Source organism: Pseudonaja textilis, chromosome 5, assembly GCF_049901715.1.
Source record: "Pseudonaja textilis isolate UNSWEBS1 chromosome 5, rPseTex1.2, whole genome shotgun sequence".
Classification (NCBI taxonomy): Eukaryota; Metazoa; Chordata; class Lepidosauria; order Squamata; family Elapidae; genus Pseudonaja; species Pseudonaja textilis.
In genome coordinates, this window is record NC_141994.1 from 45680064 (window position 1) to 45705635 (window position 25572).

A 25572-nucleotide genomic window follows, 5' to 3' on the forward strand; every position below is an offset into this window, starting at 1 on the left:
AGCTGCCGTGCAACACTCTTCTGTGCCGCACAAAGCAGCTTCGCTTCAAAAGCAGAGGATAAGGGTGAGTATGGGAGCCTGGGTGGGTAGGTGGGTTCGGTCTCCACTGCTCATCACCACTACTGGCTGAGCAGAACCAGCCGAACCGGTAGAATACCACCACTGAACCAGTTGCCAAGCACCTAATTTTTTATCACATGACCATGGGGTTGCTGCAACAGTCGTAAGTGTGAAAAATTAATAATTTTTAGTGCCATTGTAACAAAATGAATGATTGTAAACAGAGGATTACCTGTAATATTTATTCACACCTCTTTTTACACATTTATTCTCTCTTCCCCTACCAAACTAATATTAATACAAACAACCCTTAATATTCCAATCCCCACAAAATAAAACAGTTGTCACTCTTTTCTCAGTCATAGCAAGATTAAGAATGTCTGGAATGTCCATTCCCTAGAGATGGACCAGTCATCCAAACATTTTCAGATCACACACTTCTGGTGGGGTAACTCAAAGCATTACCCTGGATCAAATATACAGGGGGGTGAGATTCAATTGTGTTCCTGAAGATATCTAGAAGTCAAACCACATAGGACTTATTCAATAAAACAGCATTTCAAATTATTCTTGAAAACTTATATAATGTAAATGTTAATATTGGTATACTATCATACATAACTAAATATAAGAGTGTTTAGGCAGTATTCAACATTTATATGAAACTGCTTGTGATGATTTTGGGCAGATCAAGAACTAAATGCTGATATGTTGACAATACCTAATGATAATTCCCTTTTCTGCAAAGTTAGCATTGGATGCTTCCAGGCTTCTGTGTGTCTCCAGCTTATAAAGGACAGGATCTGAGATAATAAGCTGAAACTGAATCAAGATGGAACTGTTACTGATTCTAAGGGATGGACCTCAAGCTGGTAGAGCAAGCTACTAATAAATCACTCAAATTACATATTTTAATCAGACAATGGAACACAAAAATTAAGTCTAGCAATATTTACATCATTGTGACATGTACTTTTTTTCAACAAGGTTGGATCAGTAACAAGAAAACTTTGTTGTGATACTTTTAATGAGTTAAATATATCAAAAGACTCTAGGCATTATTGAATCCCATAATTGGTTTTTTAAATACAAACAACCCCCCCCCTCCATCATAGTATAATATACTAATTCTCCACAAGTTAGCTTCTAAGACAATCTACATTATCAAAATGTTTTAATTAGCTTTTGGTATCCACAATGACAACGGATGGTTTTCAGAGATTATAATAGGATAGTTTCTTTCTCTATACCTGTATTCTCTTTATGGCTTGATTTATACAATGCAGACCCATATGTAACATAAAAAGGGGGGAAACCACTATATTGCTATGAGGCATTTTCTTTCCTAATATATTTTGACGGTGGTATGGTGATACTCAAGTAAGAACTATTTCTGTAGTTTTGATGTCTTAGTAGGTAGTTGAATTGGGGAAATGAAACTGAAAAAAGACGATTTTGTAATAGCGCATACATTGGCTACAGCAGATGGCCATGAATACCTGATGCTCCCACAGCTGGCTCTAAAATACAAAGATCTGCATTGGGAGCAAGCAAATCTTTGGCTTTTCTCAGCAGAGTTAGTTTAGCTATGATGCAGATGAGAAATACTTTAAAAATAATTGGGTCTTGCATTCTACACAATTCAACATCAAGATGGAATTTTAGAACTAGTTTTATTGTTAAAAAGTAAAACCAATAAGCAAGAATATTCTACTACTCTTGGTAGAAAAGGAAACCTGAATTAGCCTGCAAAAACAGATCTTGTTAAAACTCAGTTTGAGATCCCCAAGACAAGTTATCAATAACATCATACCTCAATTTCATTGCTCCTATATACAGTCTAAGAAGATAAAATATGAAATGGCTTAAGGTAGAGTGAAAAATCTAAGTATTTCTCTTTGTACAACTCATCTGGAATATACCATACCTACATAGGACAGTAATGTCAGAGCTTTGTATATTTTTCTGCATTCATTGCCAAGGGCTAAACTGTGTGAAGAATGCATTTATGATTATAACCTGCAGTGCAAGGCAGTGCAGTGGTTAGAATGTGGGACTGGGATTTGGAAAACCCAGAATTCAAGTTATCTCTTGAATAAGACAGTAACAGTGCAATTTTATACTTGCCACTTTTCCTCAGCACCAAGAGCCTAACAAATTTGCTGTGTGTATATAATGAGTTGTGACTGCTTGTACTGTATTAACACGAGCTCTTTAGAAAAGACAGATAAGGGTTGCTTAGAAACACTGGCCACCAAAACATTTTAATATATTTAAAAATATGTGTATTTGACAGCGACAGTTTGAATATTAATAGGAGAAAAGGGCACACAGGTGAATTTGTGTGAATAGAAAAATAGCCGATATGGATGAATTAAAGCACCATTGTTGAGGTTTCTCCCATAATGGGCACAATAATGCTAATGCATGTTAAAGGGCAGTAGAACTTCTTCAATTAGATTTCTTATGCCCAAGAGTTATAAAAAAGAGCAGATAAATAAGCAATATGCTCAGGGATGTTATGCTTTGTGTGGTCATTCTGATTTTATGCCTAGGAGAATCAGCACAATACTATAGAATTCTCTGATAACTTCTTCCATTGAACATCAAGTTTCTGAGTCTGTATCATTCCAATAACATAGCTTTATATTTCCACAATTATATTAGAATATATTAGTGTTCACACTTAAATATATTGAACTAAAGTGGGACTTACTTCTGAATAAAGATCTATGCAATTGCTCTATTATCTTTTTTATATTTGACAAAGGATACTATACTAAGACAATCCTTCTCATAAAATTATTTTCTGAATAACTATAGTGAAACATTTCTTCTGTTGCAGTCATTAATTCATGGTCATGGGCTTTGACCATAGTTTCAGAAACATCATGCAATTGTATCTTGCAGTGTTATGGAAAGGTGGAAAATCACACTTTCACAAAAACCTGCTCAGGACCAGACAGTCATATTTATTTCAGCTAAGACTTAAGCTACATTTAATTCATAATATTCATAAGCTACAAGCAAACTAGCCTCTCAATGGTTAAACTAAGCTAGAGAAGCAAGTAATTCTGCACAGAAATGAATGAAAGGCCTACCTCCTTATCATGCAAATGTGTTTCACTGACTAGGCCTTTGATATAAACAAATCTTACAAAGAGTATCATTTATGCAAATTCATATAAATTCATAGTGTTATGGCAATGTGAAATAGAGAAATTATCTACGTTAGCTATTTGTCAGAACTAGAAGTGGGAGTTAGGAATCTTCCTAGCATATAATAAAAGTATTAATTAATTGAATCTTTTAGACTTGATTGCTGATGATTACATGGACATATCTAAGTTATTTTCTAGGCAATAATTCAGAAGTCGTTTGCCTTTGCCTTCTTCCAGGATATTCAGAAAAAATGGACATTCTTGGGAATTTCTGTAATGAAAGGAGGGCGTGCCTTAAATATCCATCTGAACAGGGTCTTAGTATGGAACAGCTACAGCATCTTTCCCATAGTCTGTGGGCTAGAGGGCAAAAAGGCACAGTTGGAAATGTTGCATTCTTTGCTTTCCAGTTGGCTCAGACACCCAGAGGGATTATTCCATTACTCTAATGTCAAAACATTAGGATAGGTCTGCCAGTACCTTGTGCCAGATTTGGGGGAGTGGACAGTATGCATTTACGAATATGAGATACATAATGGTGATTTAAGAAATATTGTGGTACTGTTAAAAATGTTGTTTCCAGATTAGCTTTTATCTCTCTATAATAGTTTACCTCCTATAATAATGAGAAAGAAATGGGTAAAAAAATCTGACATTGTTATCTACACCTGCTAATTAATTCTAACTAAACACATTTACTTGGCAACAAATTCCTCTCATTGATTTCATTAGACTTACTATTACAGAAGTGCCTGTAAGATGTCAACCTCAGTCTAACTTTTAACATTTCTACATTGAGAAGTGAATTTATAACACAAACCGTCAACCACAATGCAAAGTATCCAACCTGGAAAGCTTGCATCCAAAATATGTCTCTGTTTTCACCACACTGCTTACAGCAAATTGATCTCATTTCCTACCAACCCTTGGAGGTGCTTCACATGCTCTCACAGTTTGCGTCATGTCCAGGATTTTTTAACATTTCCCTCAACCAGGATGCACAACTGAGTACTGGAAAACAATGGAAGACTAGAATTTCATGTACAAAATTAATAAAAATAATAACGATGGACAAAAATGCCAAATCCGGTCTAAACATCTGATTGTGCAACCAACCATAACAAGATGAGGACATAAAGGGAAAATGGGAAATCCATATCCATGTTTTTTCCCCCATGCACTCATAAAGGATATTCCATATGCTTCTAAGAGAGGCCTGAGTTCAAATAAAAAGATAGAACGAAAGAAATAGTTAATATGCTTCTGAAACAACAGATAACAATATTGATCATTCACAAATTGCTTTCATGATTTTCTTCTGTCTCTACGGTCACTGGAGGGAGTCCCCCATTGTCATTCAATCGTTTCGCCCTGTAAGTTTCATAGTGGATGTTGTGGGTGACTTCTTTTAGGTCTTGAAGGTGGGTCCTGAAGAACAAGTGAAAAAACGGTGAAAGGAGACAAAAAGTGTATCCTGTTACAACACAGAAATACAAGAGCACCTGTGTTCCTATTCAGTTATTTAATATGGCAAATGATCAAAATTATCCAACAATGTTAGCTTTTATATTTAAATTGTTTAAAGACTGAGTTTTCCCTTATTCTCCTGCAGGGGTGGGATCTGACAGGGTTAACTACTGGTTCAGTGATTTACGAGGTTCAGTGATTTGCTGCGCGCGCCTGTAAATCGTCATCAGCCTGGTGCCTGGACAGCTGAGTAGCGCTGCATGCCAAGAAACAGCCTTTGAAAAAGTACTTTTTCCCTGCTTTTTTAACTGCAGCTCTGCTTCCCACGGCAGCTGAAGTTGAAAAAGCAGGAAATAAAGGTCAGGTAAGAGCCCGGGTGGGCAGGTGGGCAAAAACATCAGCAGACATAGAACCGGTCTGCTGGTTCTACTGGTTCCAGTAGAAACCCACCCCTGTTCTCCTGCCTCTTCATCTCAGAATTGTCATATATGATTGATAAATTTCTCTAACCCTTTTTAGAACTGTAACCTTGTAGACATGATCACATCTTGTGGCAGAACATTTCTTCGTGTTTATTAATTTGAAGAAGTATTTTGTTTGTTCTAAATTAGTCCTATACTCATGAAAAATCTAGCCAATCTAGTAAACTATAGAAAACAGGGAGCAACTGATGGGAAAAAAAATTGCATCTCCTTTATATTATTTCATTTGTTCCCATTCTATGCAGGGTGGGAGGGGATTAGAGTTCTTTATTGAAAATACAGCTGCTGGTCTTTGGGATATGTTAGGTCATGTAACAACTATTCAAAGATACAGTAGACCTACCCAAAGATCATTTTAATGCTATAGCATGGCAATAGTTTATTTAATTTTTTCAGTTTATTTCAGTAAATTATTCCAATACTTTTAAAAGTCATTCTCACCTAATGACAAAATCTCGTAGTAGAGCAAATTCACAATGGTTGAGATTTTCCACTGTAAATAAAGGAAATTACAATAATGATATCTTAGATAAGAATACAGTAATAGAATCACAAAACTGAATGGAAATCTGGAAGTCCAGTCCTTGCCTGAAGCAGCACTAATGTAAGAGGATATCTTGTCATTCTTAGGTCTCTCACATCTGAATGGTAGTGGATTTGATAAAAAAAATTCACAAGAACTCCTTAGGAAAAGGAATGGCAGAACCTGGGGGCAAAGTTAAGGAATCTTTTCAAACTAGAATTACCACATAGCCACAAGTGATCTAAATTCAGGCCCACCTTAAGTGCTATGACTTTTGTCTAACTAACCAGGTACTGACTGTTAGTTGATAAGATTCTTATGCATAGGTTTTTAGCAAGAAAATCAGCATAATTGAACCTTCTTAAGTGACCTGGTATTTCATGCCTGTCAGAATTGGATCTAAAACAAAAATACCCCTCCCTAGAAGACTAGAAAAAAATGCTTTTCCCACCAACTTCTGTGTGTAGAGGCATATGCATTCAGGTTTATCAAAAACTTTCTGATGATTGGGGAAACCACATGAATAAAAAAACATGCTGTGCAAAAGGTCAAAAAATATCCACAAAGCAAGTGGAACAAAGATTTGTGAGGAAAAATTTGCCTTCACTTGCCTCTTTCCACATTCTTTTCTCATTCTTTTAACAACTCTTATTTGTTATAAATTCTTTTATGTCAATTCAGTTACATGGTTTTAAGAGATTTATAAACAATAGCATATGAACACAAAGCAAAAATTCACTAAGCATAAAAAGTTAACATATCAGAAATTACAATCAACATTAATACTCTAATAAAATCATGGTGTCATATACCATCAAAACAAAAAAGTAATTATTCAGGTATCAGTCCTCATTTTGTGTCCTAATGCAGGCTAAAAGAGTCACATTTTTAAGTTTCCTAAGTGTTATAATTTATCATATACTGGTATTATCCTTCCTAGTGCTTAAAACATTTAGAAGTTAATATCAAGTTGTTATTCATTGAGATTTTCCTTGTGTATTTAAAATTAAAAACTGATCTAATGGGATTTCTCTTTTTCCTGCTAATCCCTCCACCCCAGTTATTTACAGAAAATTCACCCTTGAAAATAACTGCTATATTTTCCTATTTTATGATTCAGTATTTCGGGTAAGCACTCCGCAATTTATTCATCCAAATCATGAGTAACTAATGAATCCAATTTAATAAGTTGGGAAAGATAGTGTACATGTTTGTAGATCATTGACTTTTTGTGAAGAATCTTCACAAAAAATGCAACCATTTGCAGACTGCCTGCTACCATTAGCATTTGCATTATCTGAATAAGAAATTAAAAAATAATCATTTATTTACCTTCAATGACTCCCCAAGGTGTTTTTCTCCCTAAGACTCTTTTCCCATTCACTTGATATTCTTTGTCACTGCCCACCACAGCAAATGGCATACTTTCCTGCTGAAAATACACATATAAATTAATTTGCTTCTTTCTAGTAAAAGTAAGGATTATTTTATTCTTTATTTATTTGTTTGTATCCCACAAAAACAACCCTGTAAGGTGTATTGGGCCAAGAGAGAGTGACTGGCCCAAAATCACCCAGCTAGTTTTCATGACTGAGTCAAGATTTGGTTCTTTCCATTTCACCAAACTTCCCTTGTATCACATGTACCTTTATAAAATAATATGTGTATAGGAGCTGTCATTACTAGTTTCTCTGTACAATATGTCTATACATAGTATATGCAATGTATAATGGAAAATACATTTGAATACTACTGACTCCTTTAAGCATCTCAAGAAGTAAAAAGGCAGCACATAAATATGTCTAAAGTAACAATAATTAAATAAGTTTGTAAAAATGTATTTTAAAAATTAGATTCCCTCACTAAATGCATAAATTCCAGATGTATGTAAGTATAAAAATTCCTTACATTCAAGTTTTGGATTCAGTCTCTAAAAGCTACATATGATCTAATTTTAATCTCTAGTAGAAATAATAGTTTATAAAAAAACTAAAGTTTGTGTCTTCTCAATAATTACACCCAAACCCCTACATGTAAGGTTAAACTACTCCAGAGCCTATTTTTAAAAAGTCAATTGGAATTATAAACATCATACCCTGATTTTGTCATTCTCTGCTTTGTCTTCAAGGTCTTCATCAAACTCTTTCTGAGGATAAAATTCAATTCCATTGACTTCTAGTTCCTTACGGACCTGGTTAGAAAAAAATATTTCAGGCTGAAAGTGTATGCAAGCAGATAGTATTTCTGACCCAATCCAGAAAAATATCTGGATTGTGTGGTGTGCTGGATCCTTTCCCAAGGGGACTCACCCTCTGTTTGAACTCAATCTTTTCTTCCAGGGTCATGGTGTCTGCCTTGGCAATAACTGGAATAATATTGACCATTTTGCTCAAATGTTTCATAAATTCCATATCCAAAGGTCGCAAACTGCAGGAAGATGATTAGACAAGTATAACTACCTTTACTGTGGAAAAGCAGCTTAATAATGTAATAATAATTAATAAAATTAATTCCTCTAATGCAGGGGAGTCAAATGTCACAACGTCATCATGTGACATATCGTGACTTTTTTCTCCTTCGCTAAATAGGCCTGGGCATGGCCAGCGCGTGACACATCTGGCTGTAGGCCACGAGTTTGACACCCCTGCTCTAATGTATTCAGCTCCAGTTTGAAAGGTGGGGGATAAGATACAGGAAACTAGCTTATCTGTGACTGCAGACCCTTTCCTATTAATTTATGGCCATCAGGAACACACTTTGACTGGCAGAGAAAGAAAATAAATAAATTCTAAGCACAAAAACTTCAGGGATCAGAAAATAAGCAAAAGAAAACCTCAGGCACCTTGAGGTGAAGTGCTAGATATGAAGATTACATAAGTGCCTCTTTTGCCAAGTACAACTCTTGTTGGCAATCATAACTGATAGCAGTTACTAAAGATTACAAATAAAGCTGGTAAAATAATTACATCAGTGTGATTACACATATTAATACATTTATACATATTAAATATCTAGAAACATTGTGTTTGCTGACAGTATACTTGAATTTTGAAAATTTCATGCATGAACCAGCCTTAAAAATATTCTGTCCTAGAAACTTGCACACGATAATTATAATGAATACGAATAGCTCTTCTAGGTCTTCATATGCATAATTAGGAATAGAGATGCAACATATCTCAAGTGTGGATTTAGCTTGACTGAAGCTTACCGCTCTCTTCTTTTGACCTTTGGAAGAAATATTACCACAAAATCTGTGCTGACCTTGATTACTTTAGCTGGTTGCAAGTTACAGGGGTAATTTATTCTAGCATCCTATCAGTCCCAAGAGAGTATTTTTTCCTTCATTAATAAAACAGTTCTCATTCCCCCCTCCTCATCTTATGGACCAGCCCCAGAACTAGGAGAAATACATACGAGTGCCCTGTGGGAGAGATAAAGTAGAGGCAACAGTGGACTCTTGTATCTGGGATTCGTTTCTTTCTGGCAATATTCACCTCTTCCTTCAGGAATTTTTCATATTGCTCATTGATGTATTTTTCAATGGGCTCCCAGCTAAGCAAGCAGAAGAGAAGAAGCAGACAGACAATCCTTCATTTCCTATTCTGACATGGGCTAATAGGTTTTGGAAGGAAACAAACCATGGGCAATTTTACAAGAACAAAACGATTTTTGGCAGGGTCCATTCTGTAGCCTAATAATCTGACATTCTGATTTAACTGATATTACAAAATGAAATTGGGATGCTGCTAATATGATTTCAGATTTAGATTTTAGAATCTTTGTATTTTTTAATGGTGTCACCAGATTTGGCCAATTATAACAAATTACATGTATGGAACAAAATATAGTAGATCATGCTTTGTGAACAACAAAACAAATCATGTAGCATGAAAAGTAGCTGGATATTTTTATAGGTCATGGAAAAATATGTATATGAAATTTCTAAAACAGCTAAAATGTACTAATGCTAAATTTGTTCTCTGTATGTTCTCTGAAAATATTTGTGATATTTTCATGTATGTTGAGGTGGAAATTCAAACTTGCTTTGATAGCTTGGGGCTCTGGAGTAACACATGTTTTTCATATTGAGGTAGGGTCCTTTGTGCAGCATGTCCAATTTGTCATTTAGCGGTATAATAAGCATAATAATGGTTATGGTGGTAGAACTTTTCCTCAAAAATCCCAATAGTCTCTAAGCCACTACAACTTTGAAATATAAGCATTTTCCCAACTGCTCTTCATTTTGGCAGCATAGTAATCCACACTGAAGGATTTTGTAATTCCACTTAGGGGGAAATTAACCCACTGTGATCAGTAAATCAATTGTTAAAAATAACTTACCCAATATGAGATTACAGATAGTCCGTGACTTACAACCACAATTGGGACTGGACTTGATTTTATTGTGGTTATTAAATGAAACATGGTCATTAAGCAAATCTGGTTTCTCCATTTAGTCAGCTGGGAAGGTTGCAAATCATGCAAATCACTACAGGATGCCACAACCACTGTAAATGCCAGCTGGTTGCCAAGTGCCTGAATTGTAACCATGTGACTGCAGGGGAAGTCAACAGTTGTAACTTTGAGGATAGGTTGTAAATCACTTTTTCTGAAGGCGTCATAACTTTGAATCATTGTTAAATGAACACTCATAGATCAAGGACTACCTGTATTAAAACGTTCCTGTTGGCATTTGTTTAGTAAATGTCATCATATCATCAAAACTATAGTTTGGAGTAACTTGGAGTACAAGGCAGATACTATATTTCTGTATGCTACTTCTGAAAATATTTGTGTCTCTGTGTGTCTACTAATCAGAATTTGCAAGAATTCTACTATATTTAAAGCCTATCCCCTTCTCTACTTACACCAGGAGCAAAAGAAGTTGGATTGAAACAGAAAATCATTGAAAAATGAAAATGCTTACCAATTTTCATTGTTGATCTGGTCACCAAATCCAGGGGTGTCAATAACTGTCAGCTTCATTTTGACACCACATTCTTCAATAACTGGGGGGAAATGTAACTGTTTATTTATTTATTTACTTTATTTTATTTATATTGCCGCCTATTCACCTATAGTCACTCAAGGCAGCTTACACAATGTAAAACCATATTTAAAGCAAAAATAAAAACAACAAAAAGTAACAAAAAGAATCCAATAAATTAGTAAAGTGCAATAGAACAAAATTTGGGAAAACAAAAAACAAAACAAAAAGAACACAAAAACACCCCACCAATTCCCACCCCCCGCCCTAACAACAGCAGATCACACTAGCCATTTGATGGGCTCCAACCCTCTCTGGATTCCCCAGGCCCGTTGGCAAAACAAGGTCTTCAGTGCCTTTCAGAAGACTGCTAGAGTGGGGGCCATTCTAATCTCTGGGGGAATGATATTCCAGAGAGAGGGAGCCACCATGGAGAAGGCCCTTCTTCTGGGTCCCACCAGGTGTTATTTTCCTCAGGGGTGGGACCCGCAACATTCCCTGCCTCCTTGCTCTAATGGGTCGGGTAGATGTGACTGGCAATAGACGTTCCCTCAGATAACCCAGACCCAAGCAATGAAGGGCTTTAAAGGTGACAACCAGCACCTTGAATTGCACCCGGAAGCAAAGCAGCAACCAATGCAACTCCTGCAGGAGAGATGATACATGTGTACACTGGGGTCTGCACAAAACCATGCAGGCCGCTACATTTTGCATCAATTGGAGCTTCCATAAATAACTGTTACTTATCTTCAAAACTAGTCTCTCTCTCTCCCTCTCCCCCTCCCCCCCCTTTCTCACACACACACACACATTTATCCATATAGGAACAGTCCACCTCTTCACAGCTAAACTACGTATAAAATTGTATGCAGCTAGGCAACACCCTCCCCCCCCTCCAATAACAATCACACAGTTGATTTCAAGATCAAGGAACAAATTTCAGTATTTTGATATATTTATGTAGGTTTATACTTGAATAATACTGAATATGTTCTGCAAAGTGGAAAAAGTAATAGGGATGGTATACTAGACTGGGCCAACTTTTCAGAGACGTATAAATGAGGTCTTTCAGATATATCAATGCTTCCAAAGTTTCTACAAACCTGGGCTGATTTTCCATTATGCTCTAGATCATTTTTTTTTTTACCCTGGAGATTTCCTAGCAGGGGTGGGATTCAAAATTTTTAACAACCGGTTCCGTGGGCATGGCTAGGTAGGCATGGCTAGGTAGGCATGGCTAGGTAGCCATGGGCATGTGACTGGGTGAGCGTAACTTCTTCTTTTTTGCAGCACCCCCCACCCCCATTTTTGCCTCCTGGGCCTCAGGGGAGCCTCCTGGGGGGCATTTTTGCTCCCAGGAAGCTTCCCTGGGGCCCAGGAAGGCAAAAAACAGAGCGTGGGGGGCAGCTCTCCCCTCCAGCCCCCCTTTGCTTCCTGGGCCTCAGGGAAACCCCCTGTGCAAACAGTAAGACAGCAAGCATGCCGGCACAGGTGAACATTGGAACAGCTGATTGTCAGGAGAGGGGAAAAAAGAAATACATTAAGGAGTGACTGAGAGGGGGAGAACGCAGTCAGAGATGTCAGGCATGCGCACGATGTCATGTATGCGTGATAAGGACTGACTGGGAGGGGCGAGGAGGGGCGGGCGGAGAGGGGAGGGGCCAGCCAGGGGCACAATTTGCTGATTCTCCAAACTGCGCAGAATCATAACAACCGGTTCTATAGAACCGGTCCGAACCAGTAGAATCCCACCCGTTTCCTAGTATATAAATCACACCATTGTGATTAATGTATAGTGTAAGCACTTTCACAAATGAAACAATGTAACACTGTAACACTGTGGAGTAACATAGCTGACATACAACATTTTGCATAGAATAACAGAAAGTTTAGTGATGATAATAGAGCATAAAAGAGGGAGATATGGAATGTATCTTAAGATGGTAAAGTTTTGTATATACTGTATGTACTTTTTCCAGAAGCAGCCATACATATTCAAACCTGTGCCTACAGAATGGAACCAAATGTAATATACTAGTCCCTTCTGTGTTACTTAAGAAATGGGAGCAAAGAGTTGAGGCCAGTATCACAGCATCACTGTTGCTTCCATTATTATATTTCCTTTAGTCAATAGCACAGGAAGTATGATTGTTTTACTTAGAGTTTCATGTTACAGGTAATTGAGCAAGGGAAGTGAGTGCAATGAGGTCTACTTTTGGCAAGTAGGTGGATTCCTTTTCACAGTTTCAAATTCTGCCACTGCATATCTACCCCAGGAAGACTAATGTTTTGTCTGTCAGACTATCAGCCAATTTTGACTCTATTTATCCTGGCATTTCCTCCGGAACTGGCCCTTCATCTATTGTTACAACTATTTTATATATATATTTTAAAGTACAGAAATAATAATTTTAAAAAATTAGCTGAACACCCCACTCCCTAGAACTGAATAGCACAGCAAATTCTTTCAGATTCTTGTCATTCTCCTGGGAGACAGGGCCCAAATTACTGGATGAAGAAAAGGCAAAGAGTTCTATTTCAGTCCCTTCTTTTGAAAGCCGTGCTGCTCTGACCCTAATTCCTTTTGTAGATAATAAAGAAACAGCTTAAAAGCCTGGCACAATAAGCCACAATGTATCTGCATACTAAGAAGAACTGGCTTTTACCATGCCCAATAGCCTTGATCTCCACAGTCTTGGGAATCTTCTCCTCACGGTTCCAGCCTGAAGACTTCCTGCTTACTTGGGATTTGAACAGAGTGTTTACAAGTGTTGATTTTCCAAGTCCACTTTGGCCTAGGGGAAACAACATACAAACAATACAAAATTGGTGTTTGGCTAGTATAAATTGCTACTGTATTTTGTTGTTGTTTATTATTACTGTTTTGACAATCAAATCTTCTCAGGGAATTCCTTTTAATGGCTCTTTCTTCACTTGCAGTGTATATCCCTATCAATCCAATGTTTCCTCATTGATCGCATAACATAGGCTGTATCTTATCTCAGCCCTGAGTTAAAATAGTAATAATCTTACACCAATTCTTCCCATAAGAACAGATTTATCTTGTTTAGGCCAGTTAGGTCATGCTAGTGAGCCTAAGGATATACACACATATACACACACACACATGATTTATATAGCTGCCTATCTCATGGAAATGACCATTATTGCAATGTGTGATTTGGGGTATATCCTGGGCACGTGGGAAAACGTAGTTACACTCCTCATTTAAGTTACTGGCCAACTGGATATATTAACCATTAATCAAATTTTGACCAACTATCTGTCTGAAATGTATGGAAACAATAACTTGGTTATCAAGGAACTAAGAATGCAAAAGGGTGCATAATCCAGACAACTCGTTGTATGGCAGCATCTTTTTTTAACCGTCACAGTAAATATTGAATGGTAAACTGCTAGTGAAAAAAAGGACCATTGGGTAGATGTAAAACATAATAAACATATACTGGCAGCTTTTCTCAACTTCGTACCTTCCTGATAGGCTGGAATCACAACTGCTGTTCCCTATGCTGGCTATGGAGTTTGGGAGCTGTAAAGCTCATTCGCACAACCTCCTTGCCTGATGTGAGAATGCCTCCCCCAGCCCCTGCTGCTTTTTCTTGATGACAGAAGCAGGTAGTAACTTCGTCCAAGCAGCCCAAGTCCACTGTGAAGGCAAGTATACCTCAAAAGTTTTCCTTATGCCTCTACAAGTGGATTTGATCTGTCTGTCTGCAGCACATTTCACTGTAGGCAAATACTTCTGCTCCAGTTGGCTACCCTGCGTTTTGGTGGGAAGATCTTTCCTGCTCACTGATATTCATGTTCATCTTAGCTTGCCTATATGGCTGCCCGCTATTCTGAAAGGATTTTCACTGATGGACTGGTAAAATGCTGGACTATTTAACGAATAGCCCCAAAGGCTGGAGTGGTCTGATACTGTGTTTTTGTTTCTTACAGTTTTTTTTTCTTTAATCAGGTGAAGTTGACAAATGTTCTGCCAAGTTCTTCTGGCACAAGTGTCAGGAAGAACAGTAAAACTGAAATCTTCTTGTGCTGGATGAGAAAACATCAAGCACGAGAAGGACTCAATGGAGGACGCTCAGATAAAAACCACATTGTCTTCAAACTGGTCCCCTCAAAATAAAGATGTTTACTTTCCTGGCATGGGTAACCGGGGTGGGGGGTGGGGGAAGTAAGGGAATCTATCAATCTGGGTCTGTGATTATTGCCCAGCCAACATTCTTGTCAATGATGTCATTTCCAACTGGTTTAAGCAGAGAGACAAGCAGTTTAAAACTGTCATGTGGAAGCAGTCATAGAGTCAACCTGTTTATTCATCCAGGCAGAGGCTGGTTTAAGGTTGGTTACTTATTGCCATAAGAGGCAATGCTAGGTCAAAAGAAAGAACTATTTAGGATGAGATACCTGTTTGGTAGGGCAGCAATTGGGAGCAGAAGTAGAGCCTCAAAGGAAATAGTTGTGCTTGTAGAAAATGCTGCAAGGCAAACTCAAAGAAAGTACCCAGTTGAAGTTGTTCCTACCCCAAGCCTGTATACCAATCTTTCCTACCTACAACCATGATGTTGAAGTCAAATCCAGTTTTCATGGTCTTCTTCCGCATTTGCTCTATGATGGTATCAATCCCAATGTAACCCAATAGGTTGGAATTAATACTGACAGGTTTCATTGGTACTACTGGCTTTTGCCGTGGCTCTGGTACCAGTTCAGACATAACTGCTTCAGACTTGGTATCTGCTGAGCCTGCAAATAGAAGGAAAATAAAAAACAAATTATGTGCCAGAAGCAAGTTGAATATAATAAGCCCTGGTTCCTGGGGTTGATATTCCTGACCAGTTTGCCCTGTCTTGAGTATAGCCCATTGACATATTTTGCAGGAACACATGACATTGCCCTCTGCCTGACCCAGGTCATCAGGAAGGCAACTTCCACCTGTCTTTTTTTCTGCTGCACATTAACTGCCAATTCAAACGGTGCTGTTCAGTTCACCTATTGAATTTGACTTCACTGTGGGGGCTCCTTTCATATCCCTGTTAAGTTGCCCACTGAGATGGTATTCCTTTATCTACTTGCAGTTGCCCACTTTTGAACTGCTGGGTCAGCAGGAGCTGGAATGAATGATGGGAGGTCACACTAGCATACGTCAGCAACTGGGTCTCAAACATGAACTTGTGAATCATCAGACCAGACCACATGAGCCACAGTGCTCCACTACTACTACTACCACTACTACTACTACTATACTATTGCAACACTAAAAATAGTTCTTTGGATTGATCAGCTATCTCTACTTGATTCCCTTGGATTGTTTGGATTAAAATGGCCATGCTATTTTCCAATTTATTATTCCTTGCTGGTAGTTATGGGACTTTCAGGCCAATGTATCTGAGGGCCTGAAAAAGATCCAAAACATGAACTAAGCTTGTTTTCTCATTCATTGACAGGAACATTCCTCTTCTGAATAATTCTTTTTCCTATTATTTCCATTGAATCTCCAGCACTGCTTCAATAAATGTGTACTGATGTTTAAGAGTTAAGTCTGACTTTGCTTTTCTATAGAAAAGAATCTGCAGATGTGGGAGCCAAATTGAGCTAGCCAAACAGAACTGGCAATTTTTTTAATCATCTCAGTTTGTGATATAATTTGTGTGTTACCAGAGAACTTTTTCTTCATTGTTTTTCAAATGAGAACATGAAAAGCACCCATAGGGTTGGGAATGGCGGGCTAGGATCAAAAAAATGATGGGAGTATATTCAGTTCAGTTTTTCCAAATCCTTGGATGCCACACAGTAACAGGGTGCATTGGAGTTGTTGCCAAACTTAAATTTGTCTGTGCGTCTGTTATCTATCTATCATCTATCTCCATCATCATCATCATCATCTTTCTCCCTTCCCCCTTCTTCCCTCCCTTCCTAACTATCATCTACTTATATCATCTACCTGTCTCACACATACATGAGAAGCATTATTCTCTCCCCTTGGCTTTTGCCTGAGTAGCTCCAGAAGACAGAGCATAGACAATATGCCATTTTTCTTGAAGTATGTGGAAATCTTCATGTATAGGAACTCAAAAGGAAATTGAACATATCCAGAAACCAAGCTTTTGATACTTAGATTATTTCCTTAAATAATAATTTAAAGAATAATAATTCCCTAATTGTCAGTCTTTAAAAACTACCATAGGCAATTAAAGAGTTACAAGATAACAGAGGTTTCCAAAACTGCTACCAACTGCACCTACTGCTCCCAATCAAAGCATATCATGAAGTTGCTTTCTCTTTCTCCTCTTTCCTACTACCACCATCCCATCTCTTTTTTGTCTTGTAAATGGATACTTCATGTGTTGGGAAAGAAAGTACTCACATCAGGTAAGCCACTTTTATTAACACAAAGTCTAATCTAAAACAGTCCAGAACTGGGAAACTGTTTTTTAAATTTCTATGCAATGCAAAGAAAAAAAAAAAAGATGTAAGTTTTAGAAGAAACTCTTCTCAAGTAGGTCACAAACTCATTTTCATAAGAGAAACTGATAAATTCAAGACTCCGTTAAATCCCAAATGCTCAGGATTAGGGTTTCAAAGCTATTGTAATTCTAAAAAAGAGATCCTGAGCTTTGCAGAATTTTTTATGTTGCAAGTAATCCCTTCACATGGCTTCTTGAGAGATCTGAATATTGACTTCTATTTTTAAATTATTAAAGGAATCACTGTAGAGTCTTATTTGTGCCATTGGAAAAGTAAGTCCTCTGAAACACAGTGGGCTTCACTCCCACAGATATCAATAACAGATGGCTGTCTCTGCTTTATCCTGATTGAGCTTTTGAAACTGGAGCTGATTCTGCCAACAGATAGTCTCCTATCTTTTTTCATACTATAGTGAAGCTATGTTTAAATGTAGGAAAAGACACATGTCATAGTTCTGTGAATACATTTTTATATGGTGCAATTTGCATGGTTCAGGTTTATTTTTATTTCCACGTAAATGGAGAAAAAACCCATCCATGCGAGATACCAAATGAGGTCAGTACACTGACTAGGATCAACTTGCTGATTAGTGTGAGATGGTTTACTGTGTTTCTGTGAAAGACAGTAAGATACATTTCTTTGGACTGCCTATGATGGTGTAAATTAAAAGCATGTTTCAAATTACCATGAAATATCTGCAACTGCTTATTAATACCAGTTGTATTTCTTTCTCCAGCTTCCCTAACCTGGTCTCTTCTCCAGATATACAGTGCTACAACTTCCATCATTCCTAGCCAGAAGAACCACAATGAATGGGGAGGGTAGAAAGTGTTAGTTCAACTGACTTGGATGGCTTTAGTTTTGGAAAAACTGCCTTAGTTCTTTGTATTTGCTCATCTATTATCCCTCCCATTCTTTCTCCTCTGCCAATGTATGGACGTTCCATTCCTGTTACCCAACCCCAATCCCATCACACCCCGTTTTTTCCTTTCCTCTGATCAGAGTTGTTTCCACTGCCCAGCATTTAAAGTCACACCAGTTTGTCATCTACAATTACCCACTGAACAGCCATAGACCAAAACATTTTGCCATGCTAAAGGTTCCCCATTACCATCCCTCCATCCCTGTTGCAGGCTCAGTCCCTGAGGATTCTATGTGGGTTCAAATGTTAGCTGCAGCTGCAAACTGGTACTCACACCCCTGGCCAGGCCAGCTGGGATGAATGCCCTCCTTCACAAAAGCCTCAGTGTCTGATGCTCAGCAGCAGCAGGCGGCTGCTCCCGCTTCCCTCTTGATACCAGATGGAAAAGATGAACAAGAACTGTAGCGTCTCCTTTTGGCAGGCTTCTCCGGACAGCTTTGAATTAAAGCAGTGGCCAGTCTCCATTCCCAAACCCAAATGCATGGTTGAGCTGAGGGTGCATGCAAGAGCACAGCATCCCTTCCTGCATCTCTGAGCTCAGCCAGATCCAGAAAGAGCATGCAAACCCCTGCAGGAACCACCTACCTTTGAACATGAATCTTTCTTTGTCTCTGGCTGTGAACCTTCGGGTGGGGTTTCTCCTGACTTTTTTCCTGCCCCACAGGCGCCTATGAGATTCTAGTTGTCTTTGTTTTTTTCCGTAAGTGCCTGTACCCCTCTTTCTTTTCTTCTCCAATGGATATTTCACATAAGATGCTGCTGCTACTGCTGTTACCACGATCACGTGATCTGAATATTAAACATCGCTGCAAAATCTCCCCCACACTCTGCCTCCCTCTCTTCCCAGGATCCAGAGCATTATCATTCAAGCATCTGGGAGACCTTGATTGGATTGATGTGCATTAAATTGTGCACTGGCTTCTGAAGGGAGGTGCTATATGAGGGTTAGCAGTAGCCTGGAACAAGTCCCCTCCCCATCACATATATAAATGTTTCCTTCTCTGCCTGGTCTCAACACCCTCCTTCCTTCTCTCTGTTCCCAGGCAGCATTCATATGGCTTTGTTTGCTGAGCATCTCTAGAGGCAGACACTAGTTAATGTAAGAGGATCATTAACCCCTTCATCAGTTATAGCATTCACACATAAGGAAAGAGGAAATAGATTTCACGTTAAGTATTCAGGGATTTTCATCTTGGCTCTTGCTTTTAAGGAGGTTATGATAAATCTTGTGACATTTTGCAACCGCTCATCATCACAAGATGCTGGCAACCACAAGAGGTAACAAGGTACCATATGGCAAGGCATGGTATATGTCAGCAATGATTTACATGTCAACAATGATGTGGGCAGGGAGAAATCTGCCTTTGTGTCAATCTGAGTAAGGCACACTGGTGTGTCTCCATGTGTTTATAGACATCTACATCATGTATGTGAATTTGCACAGTTGTCATGGTAAGCATAAATCCCTTAGGACAAAAACATTTCCATATCTGGCATCTGTACTTATTTTGACAATATGCAGAGACCTATTTGCAATGGGAAACACTGTGATCCAAGGTAAACTCAACAAAACACATACCATATATATATATACCATATAATTTATATATATATATATATATATATATAAATTCATGTGAAGTTAATATATGTGCGAATTTCATCGCAGGTACCAGGCTGAGCAGGAATGACTTTATGGTAAATATGTTAACATATGTGTTTGCAAATCTCACATATGATAGCTGATGCCCATAGGCAAGATTTCTTAATGCACAAAATATTCTGGATACTAGAGGAAAGACGAGGAATCTGTATAACTGGACAAGAAGTCTGCACAATAATTCCCCAATCAGCTGGAATGAACCATATTCACTGAATTCATTATTTTCTCATTTAATATTTGGAGAACAAGAGTTCAGAATGGAGATGAATCTAATTTGGAGTCAGGTATTGTGGATATTATGTGCATTGAACAGGACAACTAGGCTACAGAGAAACTGCATCTGAGCATGCATGTCAGGGTGCAAAAGTTCTCAGATCCAGCTGTTGGAATTCCTATCTGGAATAGAAAAGAGACCTCTCTTAAAAAATTACTAGTCAGCACAATTTTCTTCAACTAGGTTCCATCAAATATCACTCCTGACATTCCCAGCTAAGGTTCACCATATTATTTGAAAAACCTGAAATAAATGAGGAAAAGAACAAGTAGAAGAAAGCTGCCATAGACAAGACTGAATTAGATGGGCCAATTGTTTTATATCAGGCAGATTCTACTATCTGTGCTACACGGTCTAATCTGGAAAATGAACAAATGTTCACAGTTGTATTACGACCCTTCCTTCACCAAGCTCATGCTCTCATAGATGAACCAGTCACTTAGTGTGTTCACAGACAATTGGAGAAATGTCTATTCTGCTCTTCATCAGAGGTCTCTTAGAAATGGCTATTGTCACTTAACAGTACAGCACGATATGACAGTACGGTCACTAAAGCCACAGTCACTTCAATTGAAATGATATTTAGTAGCGTAAAAGTATCAGATGAGATAAAGAACTGGTCTGATGTGAGTATAGTGATGAAATCATTGATTTGCTGCAATGTGATTAACTGTATATGGATTTCAATAGACTTTCTACATTTACTTAAATTCTAGAGTGGGAGTTCAACTTATCTGGAGGGCAGAAAGTTGGAGAATGCTAGTTTACACATGCTACATATTTAAAGCTTATATTTTTAAACCACTTTAAAATGCTATTTTCTTATATTGTCTGTCCTTTTCTATATAGGTAGTCCTCGACTTACGATCACAATTTTGGGCTCAATTGTGGTCGTAAGTTGAGGACTATGTGTAATATGAAAAACAAAAGAAAACAATGACACAGATAACTCTTGTGTGTGAATTGGATCTGATTTTACATTTCTGCAGAGCCACTGCTCTGAGATAATAAAACAATATTCAGGCAGAATACAGTTTCATGGAACATGCGTTCCATAGTATGCCATTATTAACTGAGAGACTACGACCACTGATTTCATATACTGTATGTACAACAATATGTAGCAGCACTTACCATTTTGGGATTTACATTCTGTCTCGGTTGCATTTACCACAGAAATGGTTGTAGGGTTTTTTGTAAAATAGTGGTCCACATCAGCTTTCTCTTCAGGACACTCCTGAGGAAAGGGAGGGAGTATCTTAACAGGCCCCGATAAGCCCCGGAGTTTAACTCTTGGAATGCCATTTCTGGCCATGGAAATCTGGGCTTCATGTACAGCTTTGACCAGGATAGAATTCATGAGATCCTTTCCCATGGTTCGGGTAGGTGCCTGACATGATGGAAAGTTAACAAAGCCTATTTTTTTCACTGAATCTTGTGTTTCTGTCTCTGAAATCTGGATTGCATTTTCAAGAGACAAGTTCGTTTGTGGATCAAGAATGAACTCAACTGAACTCTCTGGTAAGATCTGTGGTCCAGATAGCAGCTGAGGAGGTGGCAAAGGCTGTTTTTTGAACCTTCCTGGTGTTTCCTCCTTTGAAGATACCTTCTGGAATTCTTTTCTTGCCATGGGATGCCAAATGAGTTGCCGGCTGGTTGGAGAAATGCTGTTGCTTTGATGAAAAGTAAAAGATATGGAGCTGAGTTTCTGTTGTTCCAAACCATTAGTTGCTGTCTGCTGAAGTGGCTGGCATCTAGTGGAAGGAGGACATGAAACCTGAACATCGTGGCTCCCTGGTGATTTGGGAGAAAGAAGACTAGAAGCAGGTCTAGGAATCCCTTTGCCTTTAGCCAGAAGAGTCTGTTTGGGAGAACCTTGCACGAATAAGGAGTTCTTTTTCAAGCTAGGATTAACAGATCCTAAACCACCAGTCCCAGGTGAGCGAGCTGAACATCCTGGAATGCTGTTGCAACGAGAGGAGGCTCCTAAGACTGGGATACACCTTTGGATCCTGTGTGGGGAGGGAGTACAACCTTTATCCATCATGACTAGTGGGTGCCTTTGTTTTTCCTAATGAAATAAAAGCACATGAAACATTAAGAACTTAAAGAAGTTAAAATTGCTTTTTAACTGCTTTTCAGCTATTAGGAACCTTTTGACCAACAAGTGTTTTACAGCACTGGGAGAGTTTCCTTCAATCCCTAGTGAAAGAAGTTTTGAACGCAAGTGTTAAAAGCAAGTTTTTTTCTGGAATAAACCGCAAATTAAAGCTTTGATTTTATACAGTTACAAATGGACTAACGGTCCAGATAAATTTGAAATAAAATTTTGGATTTTAAGAATCTTTCTATGGGCAATTCTTTGAAATCTTAAAAAAAAAGATGAGGTTTAAAAAACTGGATATTAAAAGGAATTAGAAGATTACAATTAAAGGAATACATTCACTCAATTTAGTCATACAGAATGAAGCAAAATATTTTATTATTGTACATGTTAAAATATATTTTTGAACACTGGACCTAGAAGTTTTTTTTTTTTTTTAAGTTTAGTCAGAAGCTGCCAGAGTCATTTTACAGGGGAGACAGAGAGCATAAAAATTTAACAAATAAATAAGTAAATAAATGCAATTATTTTTAAGAGCGTATGCCATTACAGATAAGATAGCTGCATTTAAAAAATGTTATGGAAGAACAAGTTTACCAGACAAGATAGACTGTTCTGAAAGTGGGTTTAAAAGAGACAGGCTGCAAAAATATTGGGGGGAAATGCTACATTGGATATACAAATGAAACCAGTTGATGTCTTAACAATTAAAAGGGATAAACAAATAAAGAGTGATATGGATAGCTTCCTCATATTGAACTTATAAAAGAGACGTTAAAATTTTGAGCAATTTTCTGAGACAAAAGAAAAATGAAAAGAAATCAAGTTCTAGATTCTAGAACATTATTTGAAAAGACTATAGATCAACATTGTTAGAAGTAAAAAGAAGGACTATAAAGTTGGTTTATTGATCAAGGTTATTATATATATATATATATATATATATATATATATATATATATATATATATATATATATATATATGATTAGTGCAGTAAAATCCATAGGGATTCCTTTACTTTTTTTTAATGCGGAAAAGAGATTGTTTTGCTGAATTTTAAGAGAAAGTGCTAAGTTATTAAAATAGTTTGTACTTGTGATGACCAGCTTCTTATTTGTTTTGTTTCACTTTATTCTTATTTTTTTCCAGTTTTACTTTCTATCTCTCCGTGTCTTTTCTGCATTTTTTTTCTTTTTTAATTTGTATTAATTTTTTTAATGTTGTCAATTCTGTTCTTTAATAAAATTACTATTTAAAAAAACAAAAAATACGGTTCCTGGTTGTCTCTCATGCTAATTGTGATCCTGATCTACAGGCTTAGTGGTCTTTTGATAGACTTTTCATAACTGTTATTTGATTGGGGTGCAGTGCAAAGACTTTGACCATGTCTTCCAAAATTCTGTTAAGTTTTAGTCCCTGGGCTTTTGAAGAACACCTGATTGGGAATGGCTGCTGTAAGCCATTGAAAGAGATACTCTCTCAGTCCTCTTAAAAGCTCTAAGATATAGCTTGGCTATTCTGACCAGACATTTCTTATTTTTTCAAATTCTTATACTGAAAGAGAATGATAACTGCTTACCTGGTAATGTAAAGGCAAAAAGCAGATGAAGGCTCATCAGGAACATCCCAGAACAGTCTTGCATTGATTGCAAAGGATCCCATAAAGATATTTACATGAGCTTTAACAAGACATATTAACCCTAAGACATCCAAACTTTCTGTATGACGTGAAAAATATGTCTCTCTTTCAAATGTTTTGCTCTTCTCTTTCTCTGCCTACTGTATCCTCTTTTTAATTGTGGAGTGTTTTCTCATTCTCTTGAAGTGGGAGAAAGAGCATTTTGGATGCTAGGAGCAGCACTTTGCTGGATGCAAAGGAGTGGGCACAGGCTTTGAATGAGAGCACTCATAAACAGTTTTGAATTGGAAATTGTAAAAAGGAAAGAAGTACATTCTGGAGATCTCAGTGATTGTAAACATCTAGGAACAGCATATAACATTATTCTTCTGAAGCACTGTATAGACAACAAATATAGGAAAAGGCACCGTATTATAGGAATTTTTCCCACTGTTTCATTAAAAAGCACTCCTCTAGTCACCAAGTTGGCAAAAAAAGTCTGCCTGCTAAATAGTGCTGAACCAACAGCTTCAGTGACAATGACTGTTGCTGTCCTTATGATTTCAACATGAGACACTTTAAAAGGCAGCAATTGTTGGGAGTCCCCTGGCTGCATTTCCCCTTTAATCGGTGTTACATGACAGGTAGGAAAATCAACCAGCAATTGCTGTCCTTAACATGGAAGGCCAGGTCTGAGCAGTTGTGAGTAGATGCCTGGAATGTTTCAGGTTATCTGAATGTTACGTAGCTAACAAAGAAGTAAGCTGTGGTACTGACCTGTTAACTTGGTCTTTTTATGAACACAAATCTACTGCTCTTATGAAAAGGTGCCAGGCCTGTTTAGTTTGCATCTGGTTGTCTTCTAGAAGAGTGCTAAACTCATGTGTATTGGCTGCTTGTGCAACAAGGGGATACGGGCTGAAGGATGAAGGAATAATCACCTCAGTTATTATCAATTCCCATGCAGCAAAGCAGACATAAGTTGGACAATTTTTTATTGCTAAGTAAATGGATTGGGATTTCATAATGCAAAAGTATAATTCTTTTGTGAAAATTACTATTTGATATATTGGACATACTGTAATCTCTGTATAAGGGGAACACTTATATGTATGAAGAAGAGTTGAAATTGACGGAACTTGGAAAATACACATATTTCTCTGCAACTTAGAAAACACCATATCATGTTTTGATACAGTATCATAGCTCTAACATTTTTTATAATATGCCTGGTTTTTCAGCAGAGGCCTGACAGAAAATGTGTCTTCATGTCAAAAGCCGCCGTTTAGTTTTTAAAAATATATTGGCATGTTTTAAAGAAAACATCTGTAAATGTTCAATAAATGCTTTACTGGTCAGTTATTCCTAGCCCAAGAGGACGAAAAAGAGAAATAATATGCAGAGTTTTTAAGTTGCTCTTGAAAAGGGGTAGCAAGTGCATGCAATCCTATTAAACTTGTCTTTAGTTCAACACTACATGTCTTCACCTATTTGACTCAGATTTTGGTTTCTGTCTATTTTAGGTTTAATTTTAAGGCCTTATTTCAGTGTCTTGATTTATCTATATCATGTGACGTGGCTAAGTGTTATGAGAACTGAAATGCAAAGTACCTGGGCAGAAATTTTGGGAGAAAGTGCCTAGACTCTTTGACTTTCACAGTAGCCCTTTCCAGTTTCATATGAAAATAATGTTTCAATTATTTATTTGTAAGGGACAACAGCAGGAACAGGCGGAACAATATGCTTTTTGTGTAACTTTTGAAGGGCCAAAAATCCAAGCATTACTTCCATTCCAGGCTTTGAATCTCCCACACTCTTGCT

At 37.6% G+C, this 25572-nt stretch overlaps 1 protein-coding gene across 3 annotated transcripts; it reads right to left on the minus strand.

Annotated features, from left to right (window-relative positions):
- Nucleotides 1–3497: 3497 nt before the first annotated feature.
- SEPTIN3 (septin 3) lies at nt 3498–23971 on the minus strand. 3 transcript variants are annotated; one of them, XM_026703491.2, is made up of 11 exons: nt 23713–23971; nt 21163–22099; nt 15256–15447; nt 13350–13478; nt 10624–10705; nt 9111–9248; nt 8003–8120; nt 7789–7884; nt 7026–7125; nt 5612–5663; nt 3498–4649 (listed from the first exon to the last, which is right to left on the minus strand). In XM_026703491.2, the coding sequence occupies exons 2-11, from the start codon at nt 22073–22075 to the stop codon at nt 4514–4516; spliced, it is 1956 nt and encodes a 651-aa protein (XP_026559276.1). In that variant the 5' UTR covers nt 22076–22099; nt 23713–23971; the 3' UTR covers nt 3498–4513. The 3 variants fall into 3 exon arrangements, with proteins under 3 accessions (XP_026559276.1, XP_087790840.1, XP_087790841.1); XM_087934714.1 differs by having other exon boundaries at nt 4400–4649; nt 7026–7122; nt 23713–23840; XM_087934715.1 differs by lacking the exons at nt 21163–22099; nt 23713–23971 and adding an exon at nt 18677–18880 and having other exon boundaries at nt 4400–4649.
- Nucleotides 23972–25572: the final 1601 nt, after the last annotated feature.

Bases quoted from the DNA above. Each gene is read 5' to 3' on its own strand.
- SEPTIN3 (XM_026703491.2), bottom strand. From the start codon at position 22,075: ATGATGGATAAAGGTTGTACTCCCTCCCCACACAGGATCCAAAGGTGT. The intron at 13,479-15,255 runs GTAGGAAAGATT...TGTTTCCCCTAG, and splicing joins CTTCAACATCATGGTTGTAG to GCCAAAGTGGACTTGGAAAA. The intron at 7,126-7,788 runs GTATGATGTTTA...GTGTATTTTCAG, and splicing joins CAGAGAATGACAAAATCAGG to CAGGAAAGTATGCCATTTGC.